The sequence below is a fragment of the Marmota monax genome, unplaced genomic scaffold, assembly GCF_021218885.2.
Source record: "Marmota monax isolate L192 unplaced genomic scaffold, Marmota_monax_Labrador192_F-V1.1 WCK01_AAM20220418_F8-fsc00035, whole genome shotgun sequence".
NCBI classification, from domain to species: domain Eukaryota; kingdom Metazoa; phylum Chordata; class Mammalia; order Rodentia; family Sciuridae; genus Marmota; species Marmota monax.
This window is the reverse complement of record NW_026691961.1, coordinates 45,077-63,769: the sequence shown is the minus strand read 5'-3', so window position 1 is coordinate 63,769 and position 18,693 is coordinate 45,077. Positions and strand designations below refer to the sequence as shown.

General features: G+C 48.2%; 1 protein-coding gene and 1 long non-coding RNA gene across 3 annotated transcripts in view; one reads left to right on the top strand and one right to left on the bottom strand.

The window, feature by feature from the left end:
• The first annotated feature begins 1,389 nt into the window (after window positions 1-1,389).
• The window catches only part of LOC124081745 (uncharacterized), a 62,360-nt gene continuing 45,056 nt past the window's right edge, over window positions 1,390-18,693 (top strand). Inside the window, exons 1-3 of one of the 2 annotated variants that reach the window (XR_006848129.2) lie at window positions 1,390-1,540; window positions 2,184-2,266; window positions 8,612-8,819. This is a non-coding gene — a long non-coding RNA (uncharacterized LOC124081745). Of the gene's footprint in view, window positions 1,599-2,183; window positions 2,267-8,611; window positions 8,820-18,693 lie in introns of both variants that reach the window. The other variant, XR_006848113.2, reaches the window with a different exon arrangement.
• On the bottom strand, window positions 14,813-15,766 carry LOC124081630 (olfactory receptor 2T27). The gene has a single exon (XM_046427876.1). It carries the CDS (start codon window positions 15,764-15,766, stop codon window positions 14,813-14,815), a length of 954 nt encoding a protein of 317 aa, XP_046283832.1.

Below are 18,693 nucleotides of genomic sequence, written 5' to 3'. Positions count from 1 at the left end.
GGGCATCTAGACCCCAGTGAGTGCAGGAGCTGCTGCAAGTGCCTGCTAGGACAGCAGAGTCTGCAGGACATCCTGGTCCTCACACACCTGTGTATTGGTGAGTAGTCCATCACGAGCAGAGGAATGCAACCCAATAATGTAGCAGGGTCCTGTGGCTTCTAATAAATAACCCAGTAACTGTAGGAAAACAGCAGGTGGGCCAGCCCTGGGAATAAACATGTGGAAACAAAGGGGGCCCATTAAGAGACTCCTGGAGATCCATGGGGCTAACTTCTGACAGGGTCAGCTGGATCAGTGTACAGGTAGGACTTATGGCCAGAGGTGCCTCAATATACATCCAAGGGACATTTCTTCAGTCAAGGAGGCACACTAAGGTGCAGTTTGCCTGGTCTTTGACCCCAGCACCTACATTAACATAGGACTGATTTGCAGATGAAGTTCCCAGATTGGGATGGGCACCATGACAGCTCCAGGAGGAACCAACTAGGGCGTGGACGTCATGGAGGTGGAGGAAGGAGGGGAAGGACGTCATGCAGGTGAAAGGACCACCTAGGGCGTGGACGTCATGGAGGTGAACGACGTCATGGAGGTGAAGAAGGGTTACACATCTTAGTGGCCTAAGACCGCAGAGGATGGCCCGCATTTCTCCTGGAAAGCATCGTAGGGTAAGAAATGTGGAAGTGGCGTCACGTTTCCCGGTCCGTTCTCTCCTCCTCGCCGAGCCTTACTTGATTCCACTTGTAACAAAAGTCTTTTGCTTGGCGGCCTCGTGTCTGACAGTCACATCTTCTTCCCCTGGACACAGCGCGGGCTATGGAGCCCCAGCTCTCCTCTCTGCTTGGACACGCGAACCCTCACCAAGCCTGACAGCTGCCAGAGTCCCCTGTCGCGGACTCGGGGCCAGCCGGCCTGGGAGTCTGGCCCCTCTCCTGGGAGCGGGGGGGGGGGGGGAGTGAGCGCGAGACGTCTTGCTGCCCCCTGCTCGAGACCTGAGCGCTCTGCGCGCGATCACCCTCCAGGCCCGACAGACTCCGCCTTCGTTTTCGCAGCTCAGGGTCTCCTCAGCAGAGCAGCAGACAGGAAAGGCATGAATCGTGACATTTTAGACACACGTGTAGGCACACTGTGTGCTTCGGCATGGTATCAACGTTGTATCTACTTCGAAGTCACCTTCGTGACCAGGTAAAAAGCGAAGTCCTGACCGGGTCTCTTCCCAGCACAGCGAGAAGCGCCCCCTGGTCTGGGCTGGGCCAAGAACCTGTCACTCTGGCCCACGTCAGCCAACGATTGGGTCACAGTAGCTGTCACTCAAGGCTGGGGCGGTGCCCGGAGGCGGTCCTTGGGGGCCCTGGGGTAGAATTGTCCAATCAGGAGCGCAGGCGGGGCGGAAGGCGGGCCCGTCCTCTCCCACTCCGCTCCTCCCTCTCCCGGACTCGCCTGGGCTGCCCGGCGCCGGAGGACTACTCAACCTGAGTGCCCTGCGAGCCCCTTGAGGGACTCCCCTAGGGGAGGAAAACCGGTCACCCTGGAGGCTAAAGTGGTGAGCGTGCTGCTGGCGGGGCCCGGTCAGCGCCTGCCATGGGGACCTGGCGCGTGCGGTGAGCTGCGGGGCGTGCGGCCGACTCCCGGCTGGCGGGTGGCCCTGGGCCCGCTGGGCGAGTCCCCTCCCTGCTGGAGACTCCAGGGGCTTCTCAGGGAAATCCCCGCAGCTCCCCGCCCCAGAGGGCGCTGAGCGCGAGAGGGCATCAGGTGGAGGCTGGAATCTGCCGCCGCCGCAGGGGTCAGCAGTGTCCTGGGCCCTCTTTGCTCCCCAGGAGTCACCTGTGCATCCTCCAAACACATATCATTTCACATGTACAGGAAGCAGGATCACAAACCCACTTTCCCGTCCCCCATCCTCTCTTCTCCTAGGGCTATCTTTAAAAATCCAGTTTCTCCCTGCATTTCAAGATTCCAATTTCCCTTTTAGTTGACAGCATTGTGAACTGTTTGTTCCCCACGGTGCATCCAAGGGGACACAGTATTGTAATTGTCATGTTTTTTTTTTTTTTTCACTGATTGATGACAATTTTCAAAAGATTTATTTTCTGTTGGTGAATGTTTTCCATGAGAAGAAAGCAGAGAACAATAACCTGGAATTGCACTATAAAAAGTCTTGTGCCCTTTTCCTTTATGCTCCCTAGGCACCTGATGTCATCGTCTTTGAGACTTGAGGATGTGTTGGATGTCTCCTGAATTCAAAAAATGAAATCCACAGGCACAAAGGGTGAGAGCCAAGTAAAGGGATTTATTAGATATGAGACCGTGGAGCTCCCACTGGGGGAGGGGTCCTAGGAGAGCTGCTGCAGCCTAGGAGTTTATGTAAGATCAGAGGGGAGTTGAGTGGCCTCAAAGACCCCAGGTTGGAGATTTTAAAGGAGAGGGTCTTTGAGTCCAGTCACCCCAGGGCACTAGCTCTAGAGATGTCAAGAAGTCACACTAGTATACCTGCCTTGAGGCCAGGCTCAGTGGGCACGAGCTTCACTCTTTAGTCTCTCCTAATATGAAAGCTTTTCTCCAACCTGGTAGGGAACACATCTAACAGCTGGGGAAGCCAGTGCTGGCTGGGACATGAGGATGCTTCAGTGACATTAGGGACACACACCACAGCACACACCTCCCAAAACCACATCACACACCTCCCAAAACCACATCACAGCGCACACCACAGCACTGACCTCCCAGGACCACACCATAGTAAGAAATGCCACAAGACCTTCAGTTGTTCTAGATCCTTTCAGACACATGACAGAAGTCATTAGTGAGAGAAAGATGAGAAGTGCATGGAAAGTGGGAATGCCTTCATTTCCCTGCGACATTCAGAGGTTCAGGATGATGCACCCAGAAGATGTGTGTATTAGCTTGACCTTAAGGTGTGAAAACACATTGATTTTCTGGGTTAAATCTCTCATCTTGTAGTGTAAGTCTCTATTCATAGTTTGTTTTCTATTGTTTTATTGAGAATTTTTGTATCTTGGCAAAGAGATTTATGTACACTGATATGTAGTATAGCATTATGTATACGTGGAGTATATATATGTGCATATACCTGTGTGTGTGTATGCTATATAGGTTACAGTACAGTTTTGTAAGTAAATAGTGTGTATTACATAAAACTATTTTATATGATAGTGTAATTAAGCACTATGTAATTAGTATAGTACATAGTATTTTACAGCACATATTATAGTATTAAATTCTTATTGATCTGTAGTATAAGGTGTTTCCATTTCCTTCTAACCAGCCCTGTTTGAAACCACATATTTTGAGGGAACCAAGAGCACCTCACTTTGATGTTTCTGCAAAGCTTTGCCCCTTGCCCACTGTTCTCTCTGCATCCAATGACAATCCCTCTGTGGGCCCGGATGGCTTCCTGTCCCCTCCTCTGCTTAACTCTGTGTGTATATAATACAGTTTCATTTTTCTTATGTGTCCAGTGGGGGTGTTACGTGTTTGTCCAAGTCACCCTGGGTGCTAATTCATTTATAGCTAGTGGTGTGAATGGGAGGCTGTTAGAAACCTTTGCAGCATAAACAGAATGGAGCGAACATGAATGAAAATAGCTGCTCAGCTTTTACTAATTGCTCTTGGTGACTGGTTCCATGGTACAGAGAAACCCACCTGCGTAGCACCTGCACTTTTTGATGGGTTTGGCTTTGGTCGGCCCACAGTTACTGATTTGTACCTGGTGTTGCCATTTCTCCCCTCACATGAGTACTCACATCCCCTACACATAATGGTTCACTGGCTTTACCCACTGAATGCCTTCCTCCCCCAAGGCAGTGAAAAGAACAGCTACCCAACAAGTGCTTTAGTCCTGATTAACAAGAGACAGGCTAAAGCTCTGTGGACCCTGCATTTAATTTGGGAACCATTACTAATTGCTTGGGATACTTCTGGGAGAGGCCCAGGGATGGTCCTTTGTGAAGTTTGAGAAAGAAGGGGATACTCACCTTGAGAAGAACTAAGTATATCACCTAGTTTCTTGCAGTTATCATGGAGCAGGCAAGAGTAGGGGCCTTGCTGGTCTCTCGTGTGCTGATCCCCTTACAGCAGTAGTGTGCACCCTTCTGTTGAGGGGCACATCCATGATGCCTGATGGTCTAAGTGCTGATAGGTAATGCATGAGGCATTAGCCCCTCGTGAAATCTGGGAGGAGTATCTCAACCATTCATGCAGCAGAAAACCCCTCACCAGTGTGTGAGTTTTCCTTAGCACTAATGCTTGTCAGCATGCCAAAGTCTCATGGAAGAAGGCTTGCTGGCCTTAGAAAAATGACTTACGGCAAGTGGGTATTAACCTACACAAAAATAAGTCTCATTAATTGAAGGCTGAAGTGGTGTCTTCCAGTGTGGGTTGCTGGGCTTCTGGATTCTTCCCCTTAGCCACACACATGAGCACTAGCAGTGATCAGATAGAGACAGTACTGGGGAAGCCTGCAAGTTTGCATCAGTGGAAACCCAAAATGTCATAAATCCCTGTGGGTTGGGAAGGGAAAAGTGTCATGTGCAGTGATCAGATCTAGGAACCCAGCACCTGATGGCTTGGCTCTCCAAGACCCAGGAGTTGTACTGCCATGGCCACTACTGCCTGTGCCTCTGTCTCAACAAGTGTCCTGGTACCTCTGTGTAGGTGGCTCTCCAGACATCTTGGACCAATGCGGTTCTTCCTTATAGTTCTCAAGAGAAAACAAAGAGGGGATGGGTATATAACTCCACAATGGATCCCTTTCTTCACATGGGAGAGGCCTTATGTTCAATCCCCAGTACTGCAAAACAGTAAAACAACAATAAAAGAGCAAGTGTAGCTGAGCACGGTGGTGCATGTCTGTAATCCCAGTGGCTTGTGAGGCTGAGGCAAGAAGATCGTGGGTTCAAAGCCAGCCTCCACAACTCATTGAGGACCTATGCAACTCAATAAGACCCTGTCTCAAAATAAAAAATAAAAAGGGCTAGGGATATGGCTTGGTTGTTAAGTGCCCCTGGGTTCAATCCCTGGTACTAAAGAGCTCCAGCAACTGGACGTGATGGATTATTCAGGGTCAGTGTGGCCAAAGTTTCTTAGGACTGGGAGAATGTGGGCTCCATGGCTTGGGAGTGCTGGCCCAGGGGTGTAATAGGCTCCACTTTGTGTCTGAGTGTCAACCTTGCTGCTTGCTCATGGGAACATTGCCCCTTCCTGTTTTTCTCTCCCACTTCATGGCTGTAGGGAGAGCAGGTGAGCCTCCACTGTCCTGAGCTGAACTGCCTGCCCTTTTCCTTACTGCCTACCCTACTGCCCAGCTGCAGACCTGGAAATGGGCAACTGCTCTCTTGAGGATGAGGACCATCCCTGAGTACATCCTCTGACAGTTCCTGGAAAACAGCAGCTAGGGGGCAGCCTCAGGTAGCGTCAGCCTGAGGCCTCCCTCCTTCACCAGCAAGGCAAGAGAACTTGTCCTCCGCAAGGATCAGCACTGGGATGAGGACCGAGCTTTCAGTGTTAAGTTCACAACTCCATCCATTTCATGAGCTTTAATCCACCAGTGACTTTGATTTGACTTGGTGTGATTGTGGCCATCACAGGTTCTTCTACTCTATTTGAATGTCAGTTGTTACCATGTCTGATACTCTGGTCACACTGTACACATACACGTCCACACACCACGCTCTACAGGAAGGCTAAGAAAGGGTTGCAGTGGCCAGGTTCCAAGAGGCCTTATGAAGAGCAGAGAGCAGATGCAAATACAGGATGACCTATCAGGTGGTCAGAGAACGGCTTATCAACCCAGGAGCTGCCAAGGGGCAGCTGCCAAGCAGGTGGCTTTACTGGACAGCTTCAGGGTCAGCTGCGAGTGTCTGCTTACAGTGGGCCATGCCTCAGAGGAGGAGCCAGGACAGGGGAGGGCTATGTGGAAATCCCCTCTGTTGGTTTGTCACTTTTCTGGTATTTATTTTGGCTGGGCACAAAATAACCGAGCTGCCACGAGGCACTTGTAGGTTTAAAACAGGAACTCCTTTTTTCTCCAAACTCCCACCAACCGGAAATCCCTCCTCTGGCACTTCCCCAACCAACGTGAACCCTCCAGGAATCCCCGCAAGAACTCCAAAGCAGCGGGCGCCCCATTGCCCGACAGTAAAGGTCAAATATACAATACAATCAATCCAGCATCACAGCAATTATATATAGCTTAACTCAAATCATCATCTTAATGGTTCGCTGGCGGTCACCTTTCAAACATTCCCTCTGGCAAATGCCAGGCGTCATTCTAACTGGGCAGTGGCTCTCAACAAAATTAGTTTAAGATAAAGTTGATGAAACTTAGGACAAGGTTTGTGTCTGCCGTTGGCAGGTGTGGTGACTGGAGGGGACTCATGGGTTCTGAAAAGTGCCTTTGTTCCTGGATGGACCATCGGGTGCATCTGGTAGTCAGTAAGCATGAACCTTGTTCCTGCACATCCCATGCTTATTGCATTCCATAATAAAAAAGAGACTGAAAACTATTAATAAGGAGACTCTCTTTCTCAGGAGTCCTGTGTTGCTTGTAATTAATTGCTAAATTAAAATACAAAATAGCCTCCACTGTGAGAAGCACGCTCACCTGCAAGCCCAGAGGGTGGGCTAAGAGACACAGGAGCAGCAAGAAGCGAAGTTTCGCTTTAATGATGGTCTTGCAAGATGGGGGATCTGCGGATCCTGACCATGGAGCCCAGGCAGTCGGTGCCCCTCACAGCAGCTTGTGGAGGAGATGGCCAGGTGAGGGCCAAGGACATGCCACCAGGGGGAGGCGCCTGGACTTGTCCCTTTTAACACCTTCCCAGGAGTCCAGGAGCACTAGAGCTGTAGGGCCATTGTCCTGTGAGTCAGTCTGTTGTCCAAGAGGCTGTCCTCCCGCAGAGCAGGGCTCCTGCAAAGTCCCCAGAGGGAAGAGGTACTCCCACTCCCAGGGACCCAACCCTCAGGTGCCCCACACCTGTGCTCAGTCACATGCCCAGCAGGGTGTGGGCCACAGACTCCAGGAGCCACTGTCACTGCCCAGGGTGCAGCCCGGTGGACAGACGCAGCCTGGGGCAGAAGTCCTCAGAGAGCAGGCTCCTGCAAGCCTACCATGGGGCTCTCTGCAGAAGGGAATGTGTTATGTCCATAAACCATATCACAGCCACAGAAATCAGGTGACAGGAGCAGTTTGTGCGGCTGTGCTGGGGGCTGGGGCTCCCCCAAGGGAGGGCAGCACGGATGTCCTTCTCTGGTCCTCAGATATGGTTTTTCTTTTTTACATAGGAGATATCTCTTCATCTCTTCGTGTTAATTTTTTATTAGTGCATTATAGTCTTACATGATAGTGGGGTTTGTTTTGACATTAGTATATGTCTGTGAAATAGGATCTGCTCATGTCAGTCCCTAGTACTTCTTATTTCCCTCCATTCCCTTCTCTCCCTGCTTCCCTTCCTCTCTTCTCCTGGTCATCCTTCTATTTATTTATTTATTTATTTATTTATTTATTTTTATACTGGTACTTTGCAGATCTATACAAATGTGGAATTCACAGTTCTCATATATGAACACAGCATTACTTTTCATCCCACCATTCCTCCTTTTCCCTCCCTCCCTTCCCACCAACCCCCTTCCACTGTTCCAATGATCTCTCCTCTGTTTCATGGGGTTCCCCTGCCCCCCTTTCCCTTTAACTTGGTCTAGCTTCTGCACATGGGAGAAAACATTTGACCCTTGACTTTCTGGGTCTGACTTATTTCACTTAGTGTGATGTTCTCCAATTCCATCCATTTACCAGAAGATGCTGTAATTTTATTCTTTAAGGCTGAATAAAACCCCATTGTGTCATAGGCCACATTTTCTTTATCCAGTCAACTGTTGACAGGCGCCTGGGCTGTGGACATCAGTCTTCTTTCAGTTAAAGGGTGAAACTATATCATCAATCAAAAGTATTCTATGGCTCTGAAGATTGTGGATTATTTGTTTCTGAATGAGGAAAACCAGGTCACTGATAGCATATTGGGATGCAGGTGCTTTGGACAGTTTGTAAAGAAAGACAAAGATGTAAAGAAATACACCAAGAGGTAAAGGATAAATCGGAAGCTGTAGTGTCCCCAAGCCAGAAAGAACAAATGGAGCTGACCCTGGGTCAGCAATGGAGATGCCTTGCCCTCCCAGGTCCAGGCTGTTCTGAGCCCAGGCCCTCTGCACCAGCACCCAGATGCTCAGGCCCTCTGCTCTTCTTCTGGCTCTGCACTGGCTCATCTACAGGAACACGGTTCCCACCCACCCCATCTGCAGGTGTGCTGAGGACCCCTCTCCACGACGTCCCTGAAGCCCCTCTCTGACTCAGGAGGCTCCATGGGGCACCAGTGAACACTGGCATCCGAATTTAAACTCTCAATCTCAGCAGCAATTTCACCCTGGACTAGGAACTTTGTATGGGCCACCAGGAGGAATGGGAGCCATGAGCATCCAGGAAAGCACAGCTCACAGGAGAGCGCCATCTGTGGACTCAACATTTCAGGCTGACCCGAGTGTCCATCAGCTGCACAGCTGAGGACCTGAGCCCCATTCCTGTCCTCCTCTCCCTCTCCAGGCTTCTTCTGCCCAGGATGGTGGCCCAGCAGCAGCTCCGTCCAGGCTGGTGAAGCAAACTCCTCCATCCACTCTGGTCCTATGTCCACAAGGAGCCAACTCCCTGAGGAATTCATGAGCAGCCCCACCAATGTGCTTGCTGACAGGTACTCCGTGTCCTCCTGGCCTCCTGGGGCCCTGCTGCAGGAAGAGGCCCCTCTAATGCCTAGGTAAGATGGGAAATAGTTTCTTATTTTCAAATGAACTCATGGAAATCTGACATCACTCATGAGAGATGACATGGAGGTTTCCTTGGGGGGTGGACTGCCTCTCTCATCATGTGACACTGGGCCAAGGGGCACGCCAATGGCAGCACTATCCTGTCAGCTGTGTGGGAGGGACGTGTCCTCAGCCCCCATCTTCCTCCTGGATCAAGAGGCTTGTAATTTCCCACTAAGGCACATGAAAGGGCGACTCCAAGAATATCCCACTCTTTCCTTGGGTGGACTGCACCTACCTTGGGGCCTTTCACTGGACGTCAGCTCCCAGCTGTGTTTATAAAGCAACAAGAGAGAAAAGACCTTGGACCACAGTACACAGTGTCACCTGGCAGGTGCAGGGGGAGCTCAGCAAGGCAGGGCAGACCCCAGGATGGAACTGGCCTTGGTGCTGCTCTGTGGTGCAGAGGGCATCAATTTGAGGGTTTCACTTGAAATATTTTGGCATTTTCAGGTCATGACTCTATGTCCTTCCTCTCCTGGATAGAGGGACCCTGGCCATGCTGGTCAGTGCAGGGGCAGGCACTGTGTCCTCATTTTTCTTCCTCATCCAGAGCTCAGCCCTGAGCAGCCCATCTTAGGCTCAGGGCATCTCTGATTATACAGCCTGTAAACATCTGCTCCAGCTCAGGTGAGGAAAGGACCCTCCTCAGCTAATCCTGGGTCCTACTCAGGGTGTGATCCAGGGTTGGGGTGGTGAGGGGGCTCCTGTACAGTGCAATGTGACCCCTTCCTTGCTCCTGCTGCCCTGCTCCTGTCAAGCACAGGGTGGCTGGGCCCAGATCTTTACATCTGTATGCAAATATGGCCCCTGCTGAGAATCCCTCTAGGACCTGGATATTGGTCTTCCTTTTTCGAATGCCCAGGCCTCCGGGAGTGTCAGGCATTTATGCCTGTGCTTGGGACCGGCCTGTTACGTGACTTTCAGCAGACCGTATCGTAGAGCAGGAGGGAGAGGCTCATCTTCCTCAGCATTTCATCTCTGAGGGCAGCGCTCCTCTGTCACGCCCTTCCACCCTAGGCTGAGATCTCTGAAACCACGAGCCAGAATGAGTCCTTCTCCTTCTAAGTTGTTCCTGTCAGGTATGTCGGTCACAGCAACAACAAGGTGACCAGCAAACCTTCCCTATTACAGACAAAAAGCAAGCAAACAGAATACACTTTCAGCTGTAGGATGCTATTCTACAACCAATTTTTCTAGTGAATATTTTAATTTTCATCCATAGATTCAAAGAGTTATTCAATTACCCATTGGACTGATTTGAATGGACCCCTCCAGTGTGATGTGTCACTCTACAGAGTATAATAGGATGTCACCAGATCTTGCCCATTGACCTGGGGAGGAAAAATAAGAGAGGTAGAAGGTAGAAGCAGCGAGTCAAGAATGTAAGGGAGGAGCTAGAATAAAGAGATGCAAAACAAAGAGAGCAGTTGAAGTTAGGGTAACGGAGTTCACTGATCGAGATTCGCCAGAATGCGCTGTCACTGTCCCAGAGGTGGCAGGTGGGCCAGGGCGGAGAAGATGTGGCCCAGGGCATCTGGTCTTTTTTTTTCCCTATAAGTTGGTCCAGATTTATTGAAATCTGTCACAGAAGACACAATTCAAATAAGAGTCACAGTCTTGGGTTGTAAGGCCTGTAAGGCTCTGTACCACTGAGCCACATCTCCACACAAGAATACAAAATGTATTAGTTCAAACTACAGCGTAAAAACAGATTCTAAAAATGAATAACGTGTCCTGATTAAATGTCTGCAAATGTTTTTTTTCCTCTGCACTTAACAACTGTTATGGCTCTTTAAAAAAATTCAAGCAAACAGTTTGGAATTTAATAAGAAAGCCCACATTTATTACAATGTGGAAGGTGTCCTCATTCAGCTCCAACCTTCACAAACTACTGGAAAATACTTTGAAAAAATAATTCACCTGTGTTTTTTTCATATCAGGGAAAATTAAACTCACATAATATCAGAAATCACCTCTTGCCTTATAAGTGCAAAATAGACGCCCCTGGCTTGACTCATAGTAAGCACAATTTGGGAGAAATAAAAGTAGCTGAGATAGACACTTTCCTTAGGAAGCCTTCCTCTGTTTTTGTGAAGCATTCTCTCAATCATGAAGCTGTATTCAAAAGAATCCATTCTATTCCCAAGATTATAATTAAAACAGGAAGAACAAATCTGATGGCCCTTACAGCAAACTTCATCATGTCAAGGCAATCCCTTAACTCCTGATATTTCCTTCCATTTCCTACTAATAGTGTCTTCCCCCACCCACTAGGATATGTGAGGTTCTCTGTATTACAAACCCTTGCTTTTATTTTTTAAATTTTTTGTTGGCTTTATGTAAAACATCTTTTGAAAAAGGTACATAACTCTTCAAACCCTGCATTCAGTTTCCTGTTATGTAAGGAATGGAAGCAGACATGTCCCTGGGACCATCTGAGGTTTATATAACTTCTGTCCAACTATTTAGGAAGGTCCCTTGATTCTTTACAGATTAGAATTCAAAATAGAAAACAAATTCAGTTGTCAAACACCTGTTGCTAATTGAAAACAAATCTATACCACATAGCAAAATTCCATTTATTAAACGTTATCTCATGCAAACTTAAATTTTAAAAAATAATCATTCCATGCTCCAAAGTAGATCATGAACCTATTTAAGACAAACATGGTAAAACAAATTTTCCCATCTTTATTTACAAAGTGTGGCATTTTTTTAATGTTTATTTTTTAGGTGCAGATAGACACAACACAATGCCTTTTTTTTTATGTGGTGCTGAGGATCGAATCCAGGTCCCACCTATGCTAAGTAAGTGCTCTACCACTGAGCCACAATCCCAGCCCCAAGTGTGGCATTTTTGACTGACAGGATAATCAACATTATAGTTCAAACCTGTTGCTAAGGAACACTTTGTGTGTTTGTGTAGGGGGGTGTTTCTGGGATTGAATCAGGGCCTTGCACACGTGAAGCAGGCATTGTACCTCTGAGCCACGTCCCCAGCCCCAGAGAACACAATTTTAGACCTAGTAACAGAAAATCATCTGGTAACTTGACACATGGCCAATCCTAAGACTAGAAGGAAAAGCATTCTTTTGTTTTTTGCCCATTAGTGATTTTTCAGAGGAAACCAGGTAAAGGCTTCCAGCGCAATAGAGAAGACATTGTTCAGACAGGGGGGATGTTCTTTGGCAGACTCACAGGCAGTGCGGGGAGTCTGGCACCAATGGGGCTCTCACCACTCACTGTTTTGTGCCGGTTCCCCATAGCTGCCTCTCCCAGCATCATCGTGTTCACAGGACTGTCTGGAGCCTGCCCTTGATCGCCCACGTCCATACGTCCACACTGCCTGCCCTCCTTCCAGCCCGCGTCCCAATCTTTGCGAAGATCCGGTCATACAGACATGTACCATTTACATACTGCATGACATTTTTTTGCATCTGCTCTTGAATAGTATTCCACAAAACAGAATCCACATACTGCTTTTTTTTTTCACTTTATACAGACCCATAATGATCTTCTTTATGTCACCACTTTTGCTGAAGAGTTCATAAATTTGTTTTTCAGTTGTGTTAAAGGAAAGATTTTCAACATATGATGTACAACTGTTCTTCAGTAATTTTTCCTGTTCTTCACTGTCACCCCGGAAGGGCTGGTCCCTGCACTGGTCAGCTCCACATGGCAGTTGCTGCTCAGTGGCTTCAGGAGGCCACCTCACAGTGCAGAGGGCAGGAATCTGATCTTCAAGTTCTTCATCCATGTATATTATTGAGCATTGACACTGTCTCAAAAACCAAGTTACAAATGGTGGACTGAGTGAGAAGGCAGGCCTGCAGTATGTGGCCAATCTTGCTTCACCACTTGAAAAGGAAGGAGTTGAACCCTACGGACTTGGTCTGGTATTTTCCTCCTGTGAAGAAGTTTTCTTCCCATTGGAGTGTATGTTTCCTTCAACTCCTGAAGTTGGGAGGTCCAAGGACCTCCTGCCTCTCTCTACTGCTCACTGTATGTGAGAGGCCATGACTATTATTTATCCCAGGCAAGTTTGGTGGCCAATTAACCAACACTAGTCCTTAAAACATTCTCTGCCTGTTTAATGTAAGGTCTTACGTTGGGGTTAGAAGTTCTCATTGATCACCTCTGTGGCCAGACAGGACTCTTCTCTGACGGTATGTCAGGATGGAAGAGCACTTTGGAGTATGGCAGAGGGCTGGTTTCTCTGTGCTGTCTGTAGAGTGACAGGTTATTACAATGCTTTGTTCTTGAGCCAAAATGGTTTTTGCATCAATTACTAATTTCCCCTCAAAACTCTCACTTTGTGGTAAGAATTTGGTTAGAATGAACTATTTAATATCATGAGAAACAGGGCTTCAGGAAGTTCACTAGTCCAACCGACACCTTTAATTGGAGCTTCACCAGGTCTATGACATGGAGCTGCCATCTCTATGATGAAAGCAGAGTTGCTCATGTCTGAAACTTCTGGTCATGATCTAAATCATTCTCTTCACATTAAGGTGGGAGAAATAGAGTTAAGAGAATAGGGCCAGGGCCGAGGAGCCCTAGAAACCAGCACATGGTGGAGTCTGAAAGTCAACTCTGACTTCTAGTCCAGCCTGGATGTTGTTGGGGGAAAACAGGGTACTTAGAGATGCTTAGCAATGAGAAACAAAGTCCTCTTCCACCCACTTGTTCTCTTTGGAAGCACAAAACAAAAATGACACCCAAGCTGCATAACCAGGTGCTTCTTCTCCTATCCAGGGTGCAGGAGCTCCTGATTTTCTAAAATACGTCAACTCCCAGCTGACTTTTCTGCATATATTTAAATAAGTGGACACTTACCGATACATCTTGTTCTCTGTAACACAAATAATTTCCTTCACAGATGATGAAATATAAAATTGTAAGTGCCAAAATATGGAAGTAGGAAAATGGAAAGATGAAGGACTTATACAGAATGAGTCCAGGGAAGTTGAGCACCAAGAAACAGAGACATTTTCCCCGCTGTGCCAGAAGAGCCACGGTCAGGACAAGGTGGAGTATGAGCATGGCTGAGTGCAGTGCACTAAGCTCCAGAACAGAAATAGAAAAGAGTGAGCAGTGTGCATTACCCTCCAAGGGGGAGCCAGGGGTGACTTTCAGAAGAGCCCATCACTTCATACAAGGATCTCAAATAGAAAACACATAGGCCCTCATAAAATATAAATGTGGAAGAAAAGATATGATTTAAGATTGTCCAGTTTGTTTTATTAAATCATATCTTTAGGATCTCAGCAATGAGGGACAGGAAATGTGGGCAGCATCAACATTCACAAACACCACATAATCACTCTTTTATAGTCATTGAATCCATTGTTCCAGGATGGTTTGAGGAAAACGCTATAGTAGGAAAAATAGAGGTAAATCTCCAGGTGCTGGTGTCCTCCAAAATTTTGGCATGTACTTTTGTGTCTACAAGTTGTGTTGATAGAATTCAGCTGAAAAGTTATTGCATACAGTCAAAACTAATTTTTCCAACAAACACTGATGTCTTTATGGAACTGTTTCTATAAGTGACAAAAAATCACTTGTAGAAATCAGTTGACATTGAAATAATATTTGTAATAAAATGAAAACCACATTTAACAAGTTAATTCTTTGGAAAGCCAGAGGAGCAGCAGCCCCTTCGCCAGAACAGAGTGTGGGCAGGACCAGGCCCCTGTGAGTCCAGGGGAACGCACAATTGTGAAAAGCAAGTGTGTGTGGGGGCTACTGCAACCTCCACTGTATTCCCACTCCACCCCCAATGGGTCACTGTTCACACCCTCATGCCAAATACCAGGAATTCCGCACAGTTTCTGGCATGTGGGTGACTTTTAAGTTTCCAGGCAGAGAATACTCAAATTCAAAGGTGATGATGAGGTCTTCTATCCTTATTTTCAAAGCTTTAACAGCAAATGCAATATCTTTAGAAAGCAGTTACCTTTCTTGAGGCCAAACACTTCCCCAGAGCCCTCTGCAGGGCTCCTGTGACATCCTTGTTCCTCAGGCTGTAGATGAGCGGGTTGAGCATGGGCGTGAGGATGGTGTAGAAGGCAGACACTGCCTTGTCCTGCTCAGGGGTGTGGTAAGAATGGGGCAGCACGTAGGTGTACATGGCGGCCCCGTAGAAGAGGCTGACCACCACCATGTGAGAGGAGCAGGTGGCCACGGCCTTCCGCCTGCCCTCTGCCTCACTCATCCTGTAAACAGCAATGAGAATCCTGGTGTAAGAGGCCGAGATGACGGAGAAGGGGATGAGAAGCATCAGGATGCAGCACACATACATGGCTGTCTCATAGGCTGAGGTGTCCCTGCAGGAGAGCTTCAGAAGGGCGGGAACCTCACAGAAAAAGTGGTTGATTGCCCGAGAGGCACAGAAGGGGAACTGCATGGTGACTGGGGTGAGCAGGAAACCGTCTGCAGACCCTCCCAGCCAGGCGGCCACCACGATCAGCAGGCAGACCTTGCGGCTCATCAGCACGGGGTAGCGCAGAGGTTGGCAGATGGCCACGTAGCGGTCGTAGGACATGAGTCCTAGGAGGAAGAACTCTGCCCCTGCCAAGGTCAGGTAGAGGAAGTGCTGGGCAGTGCACCCTGCAAAGGAGATGGCCCTCTGGCTGGTGGCCTGGTCCAGCAGCATCTTGGGCACGATGGTGGAGATGTACAGGATGTCCATGAGGGAGAGCTGGCTGAGCAGGAAGTACATGGGGGTGTGCAGCCGGGGGTCGGCGCGGATGAGCAGGATCATGGTGGTGTTGCTGGCGATGGAGATCACGAAGACCAGGAGAATGAGGGAAAAGAGCAGCCAGGGGAAGCGGCTGCCACTGAACAACCCCAGGAGGACAAAGTCAGCGTACAGGGAGCTGTTGCCCCACTCCATAGCGCTGCAGGCTGCACAGAGGGTGGGACTCAAGCTGGAGAAGTACAGGTGGGCTTAGAGCATCATGGCGTGGCCACACCCAGATCCAGGCTCAGGCTTCTGACCTCACGAATCTTGGAACAGGCTGGGCAGGTGTCTTGTCCCATTACAGCATCATCCACTCAGGAGCAGGATGCCCGCCCAGCGGCCTGGCCTTGCTAAGTTAGAGGTCCTGAGGCAGCAAGCCCATCTGCTTTTGTTTAAGGACATTCATCCTCTGTCTCTCAAGCACCGTCGTATCTGGAGAGGAGCCGTCCTGCTGGACAGGGCAGAGTGGATGTGAAAAGAGTGGCCAGCCCAGCCCTACCCTGCACCAGGCTTTGGTCCTCACACTGCAGGGTCAAAGCCACAAGTCAGCATGTGTGCTGTCCACGGGGAGACGGCCACATGGGCTCCACCTGGTTTGCAGGTTCTTGAAGGTTTGCACACTGTAAAACTCGATGCTTGACGTGTTTATCAGGTGCTCAGTGTTGGAAGGCAAAGACTCTGCTGAAGTGTGAACACAGAGCCCTCACTGTGAGGGGCAATCCAGAGGTCAGCAGAGAAAGGCTGTCAAGGGGGAAGTAATGCTGAGGATCAGGGTTATTATCTTCCCCTTTCAGCAGAAAACTATGGGTTATTAGCAGACAACTTACTCACCTGTGAAGTGAATAAACTCAGCAATTATGATATAACATTTTAATAGAAAAATAGAAGGATTAACTGATTTAAATAATATCAGGAGTTATTATCTCCCAAGTTACTTTGCTCTTAAATTTGAAGTCAGATCATGCATACTTAGCCATTTCAGTCAAATACTATCTTACCACAAATATGAACATTATGGGTCACTTGGACAGTTTATGTTGACATCACAGAGACCTACATTGCACAGCCTGGTGTCCAGGAGTCCTAGGAAGCTGCTGAGCTCCTGAAACATTAAAACTGAGGATGTACTGTAACTACACAGTAATTGCAGAGGTCTGGTGACTCATAAATAGTAAGTTACATTCCCCCCACACCTCATGAAATACTAGAGGACTCTCTACCCACTCCACAGAGACAAAAGGTGAGACCTAAAGAGGGTCAGAAACTCCTCAGGGCACAGGCTCTGCTGGTCCAGGGCAGTCTAACTGCTCTAGGCTGGTTTTTGCTGAGCCAGAGTGGACAGAGAGTGTCGTGAATTAAACATGCATTAAACCAGTTAAGTCATCAGTACCTCACCCTGGGCAAGCCAAACTTTTAGGTTCTGAGTGGACCTAAAAGACTGTGAAGACCTGGTCCCTTCTTGCAAGGAGCACAGAGAGGAGGGACAGGAATTGCCCTTGCAGTGTGTGTGGCCAGGGTGTCCTTCAAGAATGGCTTTGATTAAAATCTCCAGGGTTTTGACTTCTCTCTGGCTGGTGCACAAGAGAGAAGAAGAGGGCAGAACAGGGAGAGGACAGGGCAGGGTAGCAATGCAAGCCAGAGCCCAGGGCTGCACACAAGAGGTCCAGTCAGGACCCCTGTGCAGTTGGCCACAGCCACCATGGATGGATGTCAATCATGAAAAGTGAATCCTCAGCCCGCCTCGACCCAGGAGCCTGGCTCCCTGTGCTCTGTCCAGCTTCCCCTGTCCTGAGACATAGTTGGTTCCCAGCAGAGCTCCTCTCCAGGTGTTTTCCTGATGTATGCCCTTTCTAATTTTGCCTTCTTTCTCTCCACTGTCTTAAGCCTCTGGGGAAATTAAAGAAAAGCACTCAGCAGCATTCCAAGTGATGGACAGAGAGAGAGCAAGATGTCTCCTAGTGCTGACCTTCAGCATTTTAATGAGAGCAAGCCCCGTGGAGAGCTGCGATCATTAGTGCACTACAGATCCAGGGAATGGCAGGTGGTCAGTGGAGACCAGGCACAGAGACTGCCATTGGTCCATGGTGAATGTCAAAGCCCAAGAGCACAAATGGGCACATGCGCCTTCCTGTCAGGGTGTTGTCCTCAGCCCTGACCACGAACATTCCTGGAGCTGAACTTGCTAATGAGGCCTTGGAGACTTCCCAGCCTTGCTCACAAAGGGAAGGGAGATTGGAGGCTCATAATTCCTTAGATTTTAAGAGCATCTTTGTCTTTCTCTGTCAGTGTTATCTGTGTTCTGTGTTTAAACCATCACAAAGGAGTATAAGAGCACTGAGGAGAATATGGGAAATGAGAAAAGGGAAAGGAATCCCCTGGGATACTCCATTCCCTTGTATAAAAATTGTTATGTCTATGCATAACTCATGCTATTCTACTCTATTCTAGTCCATTATTTTATTATTTATGGTGGTGCTATGAATTGAACATACAAGCACTCTACCACTGCACCACACCCCTGTGCCTAACTTAAACTTTAGCATTCTTCCAATCTGATATGTAGTTAAGACCCCTTTTCTGTATAGATGTGGGGGTGTCTTCTCAGATTACCATGATGGTTGATTGATGTGACATGCACTTTCGAGGGCTCCTTGTTTGATTGACAAGCACATTGCTTCTCAGTTTGCTTACAAAACACTGTATCTTGAGGTTGCTTCTCTGGGTAGGTGGTAGAAGGTGGGTTATTGGGCTTTAGAATCCCGTCACCAAAGTGCTAGATGGGCTGCTGACCAGTGATGCCAGCCAACCACAGAGAACACTCGGGGCTCCCTGCTTGCCTAGCTCTTAGCAAGAGCATCTAGATGGTCATTTATTCGATTTTTGTTTATGACTAAGAAACCTCAGAATGTTTTCATGGGTATATTTTGCCCTCTCTATATATTGGGATTTAATTGCTCATGACATTTTCCCTTTTAGGAATTTCTCAAAATTGGCCTGCTCTCTTTATAGAATAAGGGCATTCTTCTAAGTGTGATATTTGTTGCAACTTCTTTACCCAAACCATTACTTGTATTTTGACT

Excerpts from the sequence above, each read along its gene's own strand:
- LOC124081630 (XM_046427876.1), bottom strand. The coding sequence starts at position 15,766 with ATGGAGTGGGGCAACAGCTCCCTGTACGCTGACTTTGTCCTCCTGGGG.